Source organism: Mastomys coucha, unplaced genomic scaffold (genome assembly GCF_008632895.1).
Source record: "Mastomys coucha isolate ucsf_1 unplaced genomic scaffold, UCSF_Mcou_1 pScaffold18, whole genome shotgun sequence".
Taxonomy (NCBI): Eukaryota; Metazoa; Chordata; class Mammalia; order Rodentia; family Muridae; genus Mastomys; species Mastomys coucha.
This window is the reverse complement of record NW_022196900.1, coordinates 59237992-59254067: the sequence shown is the minus strand read 5'-3', so window position 1 is coordinate 59254067 and position 16076 is coordinate 59237992. Positions and strand designations below refer to the sequence as shown.

Genomic DNA, 16076 nt, shown 5'->3' with positions numbered 1-16076 from the left:
CTTAACTCACCTTTAGCTCACCATGCCAAGAAGTGCTCCATGAACTAGGAATGGGGGACGTAGCCACTGACAATGGTAAGCAGCACTGTCTCTTGCTGAAATCCATGGTGATAACTACCCTTCCCTTAGATTTCCTGCATCTTACCACAACCGGAGATGTTAAAGCTGTCTGAATGTGGACTATGTTAGAATAAGAAGAAACTAAGCAAGGTCTTTAGAACTTTGCATTTTTATCAGATTAAAGCACTTTATCAGTCTATTAAATGTCTTTAAAGTGATTCAGCCAGTCAGCAGGGCTGCTTTCAATGCATTGCTATTTTTTTAATATGGAATGTCCTTGAAAATATTGCTTAAGCTGCCACAGCCTTAACAAATAGGCAGTTACCATATTTAATCAATTATTATCTCTGAAATGTATTATTTAGCAAACCTTCAAACAGTCAATCAGAGAAAGTCTGCAGGGTCTGCCTGAATTACGCATTCCACCCACCTCGCCCACATCCTTCAGTTCCACACAAAAAAACTTTAATGAAGCTGAATCTATCAGAGCAGAGGGGACAGTGTACCAGATCCACTCAGCGGCCTAGATATATGGAGAAATAATGTTCCATTTGTTCTCTCAAAAGATTAAAGCGTCTTTAACACTATTCCCTGAGCAGCGCTCCTCAAAGATGAAATTTACGGCACGTCACATTTTATCTTAAAAATGTGTATGCTTCATAATAATTTCATATTTGAGTTCTTTATCAGCAAGTTTTACATGACAAGCATTGGGATTCTGAAATCCCAAATCATAAGCAACAGTATGTAGCACCTCTACGCTTACTCTGGGGGCACGCCTTTTGTTGCTGTTGGCTCTTGTAAACACCTGCTTGGCACATTCAAACAGACCTAAAACGAATGCCCAACACATTTGATCTCAGTGCTAAATATTATAGTCCCCAGACTCTTCCCCCCCACCACCCCAAAAAAGTACAACAAACTTTAAAACTTTGTAGATAGTAATAGAATGTGTGTTCCAAATTTTAGCTAAGTATTATTTAACACACACACACACACACAGCTGACTTTGGGCCTCCAGAGAAATCTGCAGAACAAACTCAGCAATACCCTGACGTACACCGTCCTATACAAGTGGGCTGTAGAGCTGTTGTACTATCAAGACCAGTGCTTTTGCCATTTTTCCTCTACTTTGTTGAATCTGGCAAGTGTGTCCATAATGCAGCCCTTGGCAGAGCCTAGTAACATTGCTGCCATGTAAGACCTGTTATCTCTACCCTGCTGCACAAATTCACCCTAATACAGGGCTTCTTTGTGTTCCAGGTCATTATAAGCACATCCCTCTGTAATGGTCTTCCCTGAAGACTCACATCTAACATCCAACTGCCCCCCAGCTCCCACCACCCCCTGGTACTTTTTTACATGACTACCAAGATCCACAAACAGCACGCCCTGCCTTTGTTTTCCTGTTTGACAAAGGACCGAACTTCACCAAGGAACACGTTGAACACACTGCAAATCCTCCCCTTGCCCCGACCCATGACAGCTCTCCATAGGACAGGGGTAATTCTAGAAGCTAGCTAGCTAACAAGCAATTGCAAAAGCTTAGGGCCAGGAGCATGCTTTATGTGTCTACAAGGCAACAGGTACTTTCCAAACTACAGGAACCGAGCACAACACATGCAAAGCTGAACTTCACTCCCAGGTCCCCGCGTCACTGCTCTAACTCTGAACTATTTTCACAAAATATTTTCACAACATTCAATATCTGAAATCACAATGACACTAAGCAGGTGTTAGAACTGAGGTGTAGATCCTATCTACACCTTGATGGATCTGAGTATTTCTGCAGAATTAAAAAGTTACTTGGAAGGGCTAGGGATGTAATAATACTGATTGTATACCAACCCCGTTGGCAGCTGCCATCTGCACTATTGTCTCTATTGCTGATTTATTAAAATACCGCCCATCTCCACCGACCACCAGTGATGATCCCTGGCGATCTTTTAGGTCTATGGAAAAGAATATGCTCTGGATGAAATTCTCCAGATAGCAAGGCTTTTCCTCAAAGTAATAGGTGTTCTTCCGTAATCCACTTGTTCCTGGCTTCTGGTCATGGTAAGGAGCTGTGGCAAAAGTCAGCAGTGGGAGTGGACCCTCTTCTGTTTTCCTGTATGTCCCAGAAATCCATTCTTCAAAGTCACTCATCTTTCATATCCAACACTTGGCTCTGTGAGGGTGTCCAGGAAGTAGCTGAGGGTCCCCAAAATTGTCTATCGGACCTGAAGCTGCCACAGTGTCCTTTGAGTAAACAACACAGAATTTTCCCTTGGACCATCACTGTTGGTTAGGAAGTCTCATTAATTCCCTACGGTGGTTGTCTCCTGAGACAAAGTTATGGGTCACACACCCAACCCATACCCCCACACAAAGCAGATCTTCAAAGTCGTTCGGATGAAGATCCTCTGCCCACACAATGAAGCTGAACACCCTTCAATTATTTTTGCCTCGTTTCCCATTAGGGCAGAGTGCCCTGGAGTGCTGCCTCCAAAAGAATTTGGTTTCAGACACCAGATAGCTGCCAGCCTCTGCTCTGGAAGCCAAGGCTAAGACGGACCAACTGCAGTCCCTAAAGCAGGTTAGGACAAGGTACCTGGTATGGCTCTCACTATCCCTGCTGCCTCTTGAACTGGAGCCTCTGGGCCGTCTGCAGCTAAAGTTGCTTGGAGCCACTGAGCAAATAAAAGGTCAAGCTTAAAATGGAAGAGAGGGATCTCCATTACCTCTGGTCTCCTCGTTTTGGTGCCATTCTGAGACCCACAGGATCATGTCCTTCCCACATGCCATCCCAGGTAGAAGAGGAATAATCAGCTAACAGAACCAATCTGTTCACTGGCCACCGAGAATTTAACTAAACAGAGCTGGAGTACAGCTTCGGGAGAATGTGCTTGTCAGCATGGGCAATGCCCAGGGGCATCTCCAGCACTGGGGGTAAAAATGGTTTACTGAGAGTATCCATTAGGCTCTTCTCTTAAATTTTTAGAAAAATGACTCTGGAGATTCACCACATTTTTGAGAAATGCAGAACAATGAAGAGTTGATAGATATATTTTCCTATGCATAGAAGCCTGGATCATTACTAATAATTAGAAAAATAATAGGATAATGCAATTAATTATTTTGGATAGGTTCCTACTATGTAACCCAGATGGGCTTTGATCACGTAGCTCACACTGGACTGGAACCCGAAATCCTGCTAGCCTCTGCTGACATACAGGCATATGACACTGTGTCTGTTTAAACATATTTTACTCTCGAGAAAACAGTTTAAACATTTTTATTTATGTGTATGTGTGCGTCTGGGTGCTATCTGTCATGTGTGCCTATGGAGGCCAGAAGAGGACAATGGATGCCCTGGATCTATCGTTACAGGCAGCTGTGAAGAGAGCTTGGTGTGAGTGCTGAGAACCAAACTCTGGAAGAACAATACCCTCTCTTAACTGCCAAGCATTTCGCCAGCCTTCTCAAGGAAACGTTGTAGTGAAGCAAATTGTCTTTTTGCATTTGAAAAACCTAAAATGTTTTAAAACATTTTATCTAAACAAATTTAGTACCTAATGTCCTCTGAGGTTTTCTTAATAATCAATTTAAAATACATGCCTGTGAGTTTCTTGTCTGGGTGAGCAGAAATTACCAATAAATACGCAGTGTCCTCAACGTTTTGAACCTGTTAAAGATGCTTAAAGAGTAAACCAGGGGGCTGGGGAGATGGCTCAGCAGTTAAGAGCACTGACTGTTCTTCTGAAGGTCCTGAGTTCAAATCCCAGCAACTACCTGGTGGCTCACAACCATCTGTCCAACTACAGTGTACTCATGCATAAAATAAGTAAATAAATCTTTAAGAAAAAAAAAAAGAGTAAACCAGGACTTGTCACACCACAGGTCTGGGAGTCTGATAGGGAGTGGAGAGTAAGGTTTTGAAGGGAGCTGCGAATCACCACCTTTGAAAACCAAAATCATTTATCTACCAGGGTACCAATTTGGGTGTGACAGCAGACAAGCAGCTAGCTAGCTTCTCAGAGGCAGGAATAGCCCTGTGATGGGGGGGGAGGGGGGGTGGCTGCCTAGCACAGGACCAGCAAGCTGATGGGCATATGGCTGAAAAGCAGCCAACTGGCCTTCAGGGGAGCCTGGTGCCCTTCGTAGAGCAGACATGGTCACACTAACCAACTACCGACAGCTCAAGTCCCATCAGATCAATGGATCATAAGGTCCATGTGGTAGAGCAGCCTGCACAGCAGCCTGGACCTGCTGAAGAGCCTTACTGAATCACTGGGTGTACGGGCCCGAGTAGCAGACCCAAGTGTGGAATGTGCTATCTCCAGAATCCAAACAGGCTTGCTTCTTCCTGGGTCGTAGGAGGGGCAAGTGTAGTAACTTATCCTTCTCCTTAGAAGGTCAATCTCTCCATGCCCCACACCATTAGATGCTTGGGAATTTCACTGAGGTAGAAGGCCCTTGAATTTTGGCTTGGTTTATTTCTCATCCTCTGATGTACACACATGTTTCATCAACAAGTGCAAAGTGGTTGCTACCTCCTGCTCGCAGGTCCCATCAGCACAATGTCGTCAGTATAGTAGACCAGTGTGATAGTGAAGAGACAGGTGAGCAAGATCCCTTCAAACTAAGGTATGACACGGGACTGGCGAGTTAATATACCCTTGAGACAAAAGGTATCCTGCTGGCTTTGTCAACTGAAAGCAAAGAGAAAGAAAATCTGCAGATGTGGAAACAGCTCATGAGGCACATGTATTAGGCTGAGAACCAGACAGCCAAAAACCAACCACATTTTTATAGCTTATTTAGGGCTCCTGTTTTTAAAAAATGAAATTCTTTGAAATTGATTTTAAAAGCAAGCTTGTTTTATTCTTGGCTATTTACCATGACTTTTTTTTTTTTGACTTACTGCAAGTAGCTATTTTTTTTATTCATCTACTTTAAGTTCTGTGCCAAGATCCCCTTCATTTCTTATAGCCTTGCAAATTAGACCAACATATGTGTCTTGGCATATGCAACCAAAGAGCTAGATTTATGAAATATTATTCCAGTGATTTCTTCATTGGACTAACAGAGCAGTGACCCAAGGCACTGCAACCTTCCTAATGAGATCCCAACGTCCCAGGGTACATTCAGGAGCACGTGGGCATGAGGGTGCTTGGGAAAACCCACCCGGCTTTCCTGCCCAACCAGTGCATTACATTTTAGCGTGTTCCCTGCTCCAGCTGGGCCCCTTGCTAGTGAAAGGCTTTCTGAAGCTGAAATTACAAACATATCCATTTAGATGGCTGTACATGCCCAGTCTCGTATTTATCAATATGCAAAGGGAAGCCTGAAGGACACATGGTAGACGCTTACTGTAGAAAGCTTCCTTTCTTTAAAAAAAAAAACAAAGAAAGAAAGAACATGAAGTCGTAATTTTACAGACACCATAGAACTCAACCTCATATAAAAATATTACCAGAAGCAGCAATGTTAGATGGACTGTGAAGTGGGGTAAAAAAGAAGAGGCATTAAAAACATTAAGCTTCCTGAGCCGCTCGGACTAAGTGGGGCAGCTATTAAGAAACTCATCCGTTTTAGCTCTCCAGCAAAGGTTGAACTTCATCTTCAGAAACGCTACTGTCGAGCAGAGCGAACCCAATTTGGCCTAATGAATTCGCCTGCGTTGCCAGTACTCCTTCACAATGACACAGATTACATTTAAACCATATGGGGGATTTAAGGATTGCTCCCTTCAGACAAGGAACTTTCATATGGTCTTGGGCCCAATCAATTTCACAGTGGCAGAGTTATGAACCCCTTCACTCCTGGCCTCCCAGAGATTCAGATCCCTTCCTCATGAGCAAGCTGGAAACCTCTCTCCCTCCCTCCTTTGCTTCCTTCCTTTCTCTCTCTTTTTCCTTTCTTCCTTCTTTCCAGTAACATATTTATTGGACAGCTAGCTACTATATCTAGGCCCCATACAAACACTGGCCCTAGGGCTCAAGTGGGTTCATGCTTCCATACACAGGGTTCAGTTTTAGAAAGGTCACAGGGACAGAAGTGCTAACCTGATTTGGGTGCAAAGCCTAAGAAGCCAGCTTCTCATTCAGCTAAAAGCAACAGGATGTGCCCAACGACTGGCCCATAGCTCTCTACTTTTGCCATGGCCCAAAATCCTTACCACCAATGATCCCAGAGTACTGATCCACAGCAGTGGGGAAGCCTATTCATTTCTCCAGCCAACTCAGCATGGCACTGTATGAAGTGTGCAGGATTAGGAAGACAGGCACAACCAGGCCCAAAAGCCTTAACTGTAAAAGGTATGAAAGTACACTCAGGAACAGGTCACTGAACTGACCAGAGCCTGCAAAATGCAGCTAGCTCTCAACTGAAATGGTAGTGAATCATGAAAACATCCAGTACTGTACATGGCATCCAAGAAGTTGCGAGTGGAGATTAGCCCATCCCAAACCTCAGTTTATCACCAAAGTGAGGTCCTAACGCCTGCCTCATTCACAAGAGCAGGGAAAAGATTGTCTTCCTCCTGAGTGTTGAAGCAAGCCTCTGGAAATGATGTAAAGACACTAATTACCGCTTATTTCACATTCTGGGTGGACAGAGGGACAAAAACATGGGTGAGTGGGTCTTTATTGGAAAGAAGTTACATCAGGAGGAAGCCATCATGGTGTGGTGGCCAACATACTGTCCCAGGGGAGTATTTATAAGAGCTGAGTCTCTGGGCAGTAGCAATCCCAAGGATGAGCCCTGAAAAACACCTGGGGCGAGGCATGGAGTTGTATGACCCGTAAACCTACTTTTGTTAAGTATCAGAGAAGTGTGAGGAATTAAGGCAGGAAGGACACAAACCAACATGTTTGAGGAAACATGAGTGGCTAGCAAAAGAGTATGAAAGAGCTTGCAGGAAGAGATACCAGATTATCCAAGACTGTCAAATTAAAGCTGGTAGACTGAGGCTAGCAGATCAAGCAAGGCTGATAAAAAGGATACCTTCCCAGCCATTTGGTATTCCTCAGTTGAGAAGTCTTTGTTTAGCTCTGTACCCCATTTTTAACAGGGGTTATTTGATTCTCTGGAGTCTAACTTCTTGAGTTTGTTGTATATATTGGATATTAGCCTTCTATCAGATATAGGATTGGTAAAGATCTTTTCCCAATCTGTTGGTTGCCGTTCTGTCCTATTGACAGTGTCCTTTGCCTTACAGAAGCTTTGTAATTTTATGAGGTCCCATTTGTCAATTCTTGATCTTAGAGCATAAGCTATTGGTGTTCTGTTCAGGAAAGTTTCCCCTGTGCCCATGTTCTCCAGGCTCTTCCCCACTTTCTTTTCTGTTAGTTTCAGTGTATCTGGTTTTATGTGGCGGTCTTTGATCCACTTAGACTTGAGCTTTGTACAAGGAGATAGGAATGGATTGATTTGCATTCTTCTACATGCTAACTGCCAGTTGAACCAGCATCATTTGTTGAAAATGCTGCCTTTTTTCCACTGGATGGTTTTAGCTCCTTTATCAAAGATCAAGTGACCAGAGGTGTGTAGGTTCATTTCTGGGTCTTCAATTCTATTCCATTGATCCAACTGCCTGTCACTCTACCAATACCATGCAGTTTTTATCACAATTGCTCTGTAGTACAGCTTAAGGTCAGGGATGGTGATTCCCCCAGAAGTTCTTTTATTGTTGAAAATAGTTTTCACTATCCTAGGTTTTTTGTTATTCCAAACGAATCTGCAAATTGCTCTTTCTAAGTCTGTGAAGAATTGAGTTGGAATTTTGATGGGGATTGCATTGAATCTGTAGATTGCTTTCTGCAAAATGGCCATTTTTACTATATTAATTCTGCCAATCCATAAGCATGGGAGATCTTCCCATTTTCTGAGATCTGATTCGACTTCCTTCTTCAAAGACATGAAGTTCTTTTCATACAGATCTTTTACTTACTTAGAGTCACACCAAGGTATTTTATATTATTTGTGACTATTGTGAAGGGTGTTGTTTCCCTAATTTCTTTCTCGGCCTGTTTATCCTTTGTGTAGAGGAAAGCTAGTGATTTGCTTGAGTTAATTTTATATCCAGCTTTGCTACTTTGCTTAAGTTGTTTATCAGGTTTAGGAGTTCTCTGGTGGAACTTTTGGGGTCACTTAAGTATACTATCATATCATCAGCAAATAGTGATAATTTGACTTCTTCCTTTCCAATTTGTAAGCTTGGAATACCCAAAATACAATCCACAAACCACAAGAAATTCAAGAAGAAGGAAGATCAAAGTGTAGATACTTCGTTCTTAAAAGGGGGAACAAAATACCCATGGAAGGAGTTGCAGAGACAAACTATGGAGCAGAGACCGAAGGAAGGACAATCCAGCGATTGCTCCACCTGAGAATCCTTCCCATATTCAATCATCAAACCCAGACACTATTGTGGATGCCAGCAAGTGCTGGCTGACAGGAGCCTGATATAGCTGTCTCCTGAGAGGCTCTGACAGTACCTGACTAATACAGAAGTAGAGGCTCACAGCCATCCATTGGACTGAGTACAGGGTCCCCAATGAAGGAGCTAGAGAAAGGACCCAAGGAGCTGGAAGGTTTGCAGCCACTTAGGACAAACAACAATATGAACTAACTAGTACCCTCAGAGCTCCCAGGGACTAAACCACCAACCAAAGAGTACACATGTTGGGACTCATGGCTCCAGCTGCATATGTATAGCAGAGGATGGCCTAGTTGGTCATCAACGAGAGGTCCTTGGTCCTGTGAAGGTTCTATGTCCCAGTGTAGGGGAATGCCAGGGCCAGAAAGCGGAAGAGGGTGGGTTGGTGAGCGGGGTGCGGGGGAAGGGAAGGAGGGAGTAGGGGTTCCCCCCACCCCGAGGGGAAACCAGGAAAGGAGATATCATTTGCAATGTAAATATAGAAGATATTATAATAAAAAAAAAAGCACACCTACCTTAGCTGGAGTGGCTTTGAAGATCCTTGTGGATATAATCTGCCGAGCACTGAGCTCCTGCTGACCTTTTAAATACACCTTCAACTTTGAGTCCCTGAGCCTGCCAGAGTCTAGAGATTTTTGTTCTCCAGCAGGAAGGAAGATATTTCCTAAGCAACTTTGCTTCTGTTCCCTTTCCACACCTTGGCTTTTATCCAATCTCTGAGAACTACCCCCTACCCTGCCCCAGAGAACTCTGACTCCAGTCCATGATGACCTGGGTTCCAAAGCTGAACCGCCTGTTTCTTCAGGTCTTGGACTATACAAGCCAGAGCCGGTTAGCCTTTTAACCAGAGAGAGGCAGATGAAGGGACTAGAGCAATAAGACCCATCATATCTCAAGCACATCAGCGAAACAGCCAGAAGATACACAGGGAGAGACAGTCTAACATTACTACCACGGTGCCTTGATCTGTGGGGACTACATCAGAAAAGAATCCAAAATAGAATCAAGCAGAAAATGGGTTAGATGTATCTTCTGAACTATGTGGGGGTTCAAGATTATCAGACACCACCGTTAGGAAATACCTGCTGTGAGGAAAAAACCACAGAGGTGCTCTGTGGCACTGACATTCTAGGTCAGGAAGGCTCCACATTCAAATCCCTGGCCAGCATGCACTCCATCCAGCTCAGAGTACCACCCTCATTCAACTAGAAAACTCATTCAAAAGAAACTCCTAATTGCTCAGAGTAAGTGAACAGATGGATGTTTAAGTGAGGGAGTGGGTGGCAGGAGTTGAATCCCTGACCTTGAGCATGCTAGGCAAACACTACACACTGAGCTACACTCATACCCCTACATGGGCATTAAAAAATGTATATTTAGACTAAAGTACAGAATAGCTAAGCATACCTTGTATAAAAATAAATCAAGCCTGGCAGTGGTGGCGCACGCCTTTAATCACAGCACTTAGGAAGCCGAGGCAGGTGGATTTCTGAGTTCAAGGTCAGCCTGGTCTACAGAGTGAGTTCCAGGACAGCCAGGGCTACACAGAGAAACCCTGTCTCGAAAAAACAAAATAAATAAATAAAATTTACAGTACACACTGAGTGTCTCTTATCCATATGTTCTCTAGACCAGATGGGTTTTGGATTTTAGATGTTTCTGAATTCTGGAATGTCTACACTGATATAAAATGAGATGTCTTAGGGATGGAGTCTAGGTCTAGGTAAATTCATTTTGTTTATATGCATCTTTTGCACACAGCCTGAGGGCAACTTTATATAAAATTTTTAGTGTGCCTATGATTTCACTGTGATTTGCTACATAAAGTCACACGTGGAATTTTGCACATATGGGACTATACTGGTGCTCAAAAGTATCAGATTTTTGGAGCATTCTAGATTTGGGTATTTTTAAGATTAGGGATACTCTATCAGTATTAATTTCTTTGGAGCCATTATAGGAAATGTAAATATAGTTTGTATTTTAAACACATTTAAGAAATATAGGTTATTACCTCATCTAAATGTGTAAGCTGTAATCTTGTGGTTACAGCTGACAACAGGCAGAGGGCCAAGTTATTTAGAATCACAATCACAACTTTAAAGGGAGGAATTATCAGAATTATAAACATTAACAGAACACTCAAGAGAACTTAGAAGTTTATCCCATTAGATATTTAAAGGAATGGACTTTCTGACCAGACTGGCAGGATCTGAACCTCAGCTTTCCAGTCTCTAGCTGAATGGCCTTGGACAACATTTATTTAATTCCCCTGTGCTTCCACATGTCTTTATCTGTGACATTAGCGACAGGAGTCCACACCCATCTCACGTGTAGACAGGCTGTGCAAGGAACCCCAGACTCTACAGATACTCTTATATGGAAGGGTGTTATTTCCATATAACTTGTATATATCTTCACTTACTAAGAAACCTCCAGGACACTCACAGTGCCTAATATAATATAGTTAACATTGCATTATTTAGAGAGTTTCTGCAAACCAGGGTTAATGAAACTCCTTTTCGAAGTTCTAGAAGTTAGGACTGGGCATTTAGTTCAGTTAGCATGCTCAAAGTCCCAGGTTCAATCCCTGAGTACTATATAAGCAGGATGTGGTAGCACAGAGGCTGTAATTCCTGTACTTGGAGGTGGAGGCAGGAGGATCAGAAACCTAATGTCATCCTCAACTATGTAGACCAGCCTGAGCTACATGAGAAATCTGTTTCAAAAAAAAAAATTCTAAAAGACAAGAAAGAAAAGCATGTAAAATGTTTATTGCAATGCTTGACCACAGAGTAGCTGCTTAACAGAGGATCCAAATGCTGCATGACCACGCAGAACCAGTATGCAGAACCACTCAGACACTGACCTGGGCAGTGAGTTTTAAAGCGGCTGCTGAGTTCAAGACACTATGTCTGCTATTGCCTTCATTAGATCATAGAACTTGAGTGTTTTCAGTGTTGCTTGTCAACAGAGACTTTTAAAAGAACATAGAGATGTGGTTTATAAAACTGAAATGCAGGATCAATGAATTTATAAATAAAATGGTCCACAGAGAGTCATAGGTGTGCATGCACACACACATACACACACACACACACACACACACACACACACACACACACACACACAATCCTCACACACACAAAACCCTTACAATGACAAATGAGTCCACAGTGGGTAAGGAACATGAAGGAGATGAGCTACAGAGATAAGAATCAAGGAGCTGTTGCCTGGGCTCCTCCTACATCTACTCTGAGGCCAAGCAGCCCCAGCTCCCAGCAGCCTTCAGCATCGTACTATGGTCCTCACACTGGTTCAGTGGAATCTCACTGCACTGACCACCTGCAACCACCAACATCTACTCACAGTTTTGATGAGCCTCTCTGATGCCAGACCTGTTGACTAGTTTGGCTTCCAAGCAAATGGGAAGAGGGAGAGAGGCAACTGTCTCCCTTATCATTTGAGAACTTTTTGGTAGAGCAGAGAAGATATGTCAAAAGCTGGAGTAAAAAATGCTCACTAGGGACTTGCGCTGGAACTGTGTGCTCAAAAGTAAGAACATGGCCAGCAGCCCCAGCCTGTAGGGATGCCATTCTTAGTCCTGTGGCTGAACTCAAACTCTCCAACTTAAAGATGCACCCGTCTAAGTGTGCGTCTTCCCACACTCTGGTTATTATCTGGAGTTGGGTATTAAAATCCCTTGGTTTTTAGGAAGGGGGGACCAAGTTCCAAAGCTGCCAATCACAAAGAAATAATAAATGTTATGGAGCACTGCACGCATGCAATGAATCACCACACTGTGACCCATGAGGATGTACAGTTAGTATGAATCCATTTAAAAGATAAAGGACACCCACACCTTCAAGTCGGGTTATAGAATTGCTTTATTTTCAAATCATTTGTGGTCGTCTGTTTCCCTCTTGTGGTGGGAAACAGAAAAATCAGGCAAATGTGTTGTAACCTTGGGGTGACAGTTCTCTTCCAGAACTGCTGCCTTGTCTAAATGTAGGAGGGCCCCGTTCACCAGGCCCCTGTGCCTTCTTAACAAATCATTAAGATGTTTAAAGTGGGAAACAGTGTTACTCCAGGACAGTCTCATGCTTGCATAGGCCAGATTTGGAGAAAGGTGGCTCCAGAGGAGGGAAACTGCCTTCCAGTGGAGTCAGTGTGAAGTAGGGAGCAAACTCCCTTGAGGAAGTTCAAGCAAATAAAGAAAATATAGGAAGTGCTTATCATAGCTGCCTGGACACACAGTGACAGAAATCAAGAGATACTGAGAAGGCCTGATCTCAACCTGCAAACTCATCTCCTGACGTGAGCCAGGGAAGAGAGATGGTTTGTGGGATAAACACTCTCTCAACTTCTGCATTGGTCCAGGCTCTGGGGGAGGCAGGGAGAATGAACATGGAGGAAGAAGATGAAAGTGGAAAGGAACAGAGAGGAGGAAGGAATGCCTAGGACTGAACCAAGCACACCGTTGCTCTACCCAAAGGGCTCTGGATTAGACCAGCCTGGGTCCAGCCCTGACTTTGCCTCCTCCAGGTTGTACACAATCATTCTGACCTCAATTTCTTATTTTGTAAAATAGGGACAATGGTGTGTGCTTGTAACACCAGCACTCAACAGGTTAAGACCCAGGAACCACCATTAATTTGACCAGACTGGACTGCCTACGGAGTTTGAGGCTACAAAGTGAGATATTGTCTCAAAATAAAATAAACAATTTCCTGGAAGGGCAGCATCTGTGGTGGTTTGAAAAAGAACAGCCTCCATAGACTTATGTTTGGATACGTGGCCCCTAGTTGGTGAAACTGTTTGGGAAGGGTTAGAAGGTGTGGCCTTGTTGGAGGAGGTGTATCACTGGGCTTGGGCTTTGAGGTTTCAGAAGCCTATGCCCTTCCCAGTTAGCTTTCTCTGCCTAGTGCTTTGGGGTCAGGATGTATGTAAGCTTCAGCCACTGCTCCAGCACTACGCCTTCCGGCTGGCTGCCATGCTCCATACCATGATGGTCAGACTCACTCTGTGAAGCCGTAAGCCTTCAATAAACTCTTTCTTCTATAATTGCCCTGGTCATGGTATCTTATCACAGAAATAGAAATAATGATGGTGATGTGGATGATTATGATAATGAAGGGAGAAGGGAGAAGGAAGAGGGAGAAGAAGAAAAAGAAGAAGAAGACGACGACGACATCATTACTTGAATGACTTCTTTCTTTTGGACATGATGGATTAGTGAGCATAGGGTTATGGACTATGCACTTTGAGGACCATCTGCTATGAGGAATTCAGTATAGTGAAAATAAGGGATCCAACTTAAATTCTTGACAGACTTAATTTAGTACTTAAGTAATATTGAGGGAATCAATCTAGTTCCTCACCTATCACACAGCAGCCCAACAGTCTTTTCTCTCAAGCTGTTGGGATCCTATGACCTCATGTGAAGTCCAGCACTGTGATAACAGCACATGTAGGCTTTCTGGCACACATAATAACAATTCTATGGTGTGGGTGTTCTCACTACTTCCACACTACAGATGAGGAAACTGAAGTATTATTGCATTAAGTCAGGCACTAAATCCAATCAGTGGCTGTCATATTTATAAGGAGAGAGTGATTTGAAGTCAGAGACAGACACAAGGAAATGTGCCACATGGGGACAGAGGTAGAGAACGTGAGCTATGTTGAAGCACCAAGTGATAGGAGCTAGGGGGGAGCAAGGGCAGAGCCTTCTCTAGGGTTTCTAAAAGCATGGGTGATGGCTATCTATCTCTAGCATGGAAGGGTGCTTGGCCTGGCATACGTGAGGACCTGGGTTTGGAAGGAGATGGTGTAGAAGGAGGAAAAGGGAAGGAAGAAGCAGCAACAGCTTTCCCTCAGGGCTGCTACTCTGATTTCAGAATTCCAAGCCTTTGAAACTATGAGAGTGAATGGGTGTTTTTTGAAGCAACCGTGTGTGATAGCTTGTTCGGGAAATTCTGGAAAACTGAAGTAAGTTAGCAGTAATTTAAAATGGCATGTCCTATAGTGGGGCAGCTGAGCTCCTGCACTAGGGTTGGCAGACTGAGTGAAAACATGCTGGGGTTTTCCCAGCCCCCTCACACATACCTTTACTTTGCCCCAGAGTGCTCCTCACCACCAAGTGTCAGCCTGGATGGTGGCTCAGGATCTAAGGGGAAGCATTCTCTCTTTCTCACTGCTTCTTACCTCAGTACCTGGAATGGGCTTGCCCAAAGCAAATCCCTGAGTGAGTGAACTACTAACATGAGAGCATCAAATGCCCTCTGAGACTACTGGGGGGCTGATGAACATGGGCATCTTCCTAGGGAGTCAAACAGTCTCCTCTTCTTAGAACGACCACTAAGAAACTTCTCTATCACAGACAACTCAGGCAACCATAGAGGGCACCCTGCCTGAGAACTGGCATGTGACTGGTTTCTAGAACACACGAGACTTGCATAGTAACAACTGAAACCAGAGTCTGCAGTAGGGAGGGGAAGACAGCTGGTTGGTCTGTGGGGCTCAGATAGGAAGCTTGCTCCACTCCTGAGCAGGGACTCAGGGATCACAGGCAGAAATGGCAAGGGGCCTTCATGGTTCTATTCCCTGTAAGGTGGAAAAAGTGAACTACACAGAGGACACACCAAGGCAAACCAGAGGGAAGGGTCACAGCAGGCACTGTATCCTACTAGACTTGTCAGCAATGTCAGAGAAAGTCTGGTGTATCGGCATATACCTGGAATCCCAGCACTTGGGAGGCAGAGACAGGAGGATTGTCATGAGTTCAAGGACTACATCCCAAGTTCCAGGCTAGCCAAGGCTATACAGTAAGTATAAGTCTTTAAAACAGTGTAGACATATTTATTTATTTGTTTATTTATAGGTTTATATATGCATATAGGCATGTCTCAGAGAGATCTGTAGAAAAATTGCTGCACTGTGTAATTGTTTGCAGTGTGTTTTTTTTTTTACATCTGTAAAATATATATTTTGCCTAATTACTCAAGTTTAATTTATTCTACAATACCAATCTGGACCATGAACCCAAGTTCAGAAGCTTGCTCTACTAAATACATCAGGTGATATGAAGATCTGTTTCATGTCATGTAGCTTGTTAGTTAAACAAAGAGCTACAACAAACCGCTGGAGTTTCAGTGCCACTGGACAAATACTGCGACCAGCCCTACTCAGAAGCAGCCTTTTGGGTTTACTGACCTAAGTCTCCAGAACCCTTTGTTCCCCCCAAAGTCATAAAGAAATTCCTGGACCAGGTTCAAGGTTGGCCTGTGTATGAAATAAATCCAGGGACTGGCAAATGTTGTGAGACAGAGAAACTGCTACTCACTGTAGGTGGGGGTGCACATTGTTATCACCATCATAAATTAATATAAAGGCACCTCAAAACACTGTGAGTAGAGGAGTGTGGTCCAAGTATCCCAATGCTGACTATAAACACGAAGGAAAAGAGACCAGTCTCATGTTTATCACAGCCACTATTCACCACAGCCAAGATCCAAAGTCAACTGAGTCCATAGTGAATGAATAGGGAAACTGTCACACACATACAAAATGGACCACTAGTAGTCATGAA

At 43.6% G+C, this 16076-nt stretch overlaps 1 protein-coding gene across 5 annotated transcripts in view; it reads right to left on the bottom strand.

Annotated features, from left to right (window-relative positions):
- The window catches only part of Pgm1 (phosphoglucomutase 1), a 59338-nt gene that overhangs the window by 29611 nt on the left and 13651 nt on the right, over positions 1 to 16076 (bottom strand). The window contains exons 1-2 of one of the 5 annotated variants that reach the window (XM_031377938.1): positions 2654 to 2750; positions 1909 to 2301 (exon numbers count right to left, since the gene is read on the bottom strand). The exons of 2 other annotated variants lie outside the window; for them this stretch is intronic. In XM_031377938.1, the coding sequence (XP_031233798.1) occupies positions 1909 to 2208 (300 nt within the window). In that variant the 5' untranslated portion in view covers positions 2209 to 2301; positions 2654 to 2750. Of the gene's footprint in view, positions 1 to 1908; positions 2613 to 2653; positions 2751 to 16076 lie in introns of those variants that run through there. 2 more of the 5 variants (XM_031377941.1, XM_031377937.1) reach the window with 2 other exon arrangements.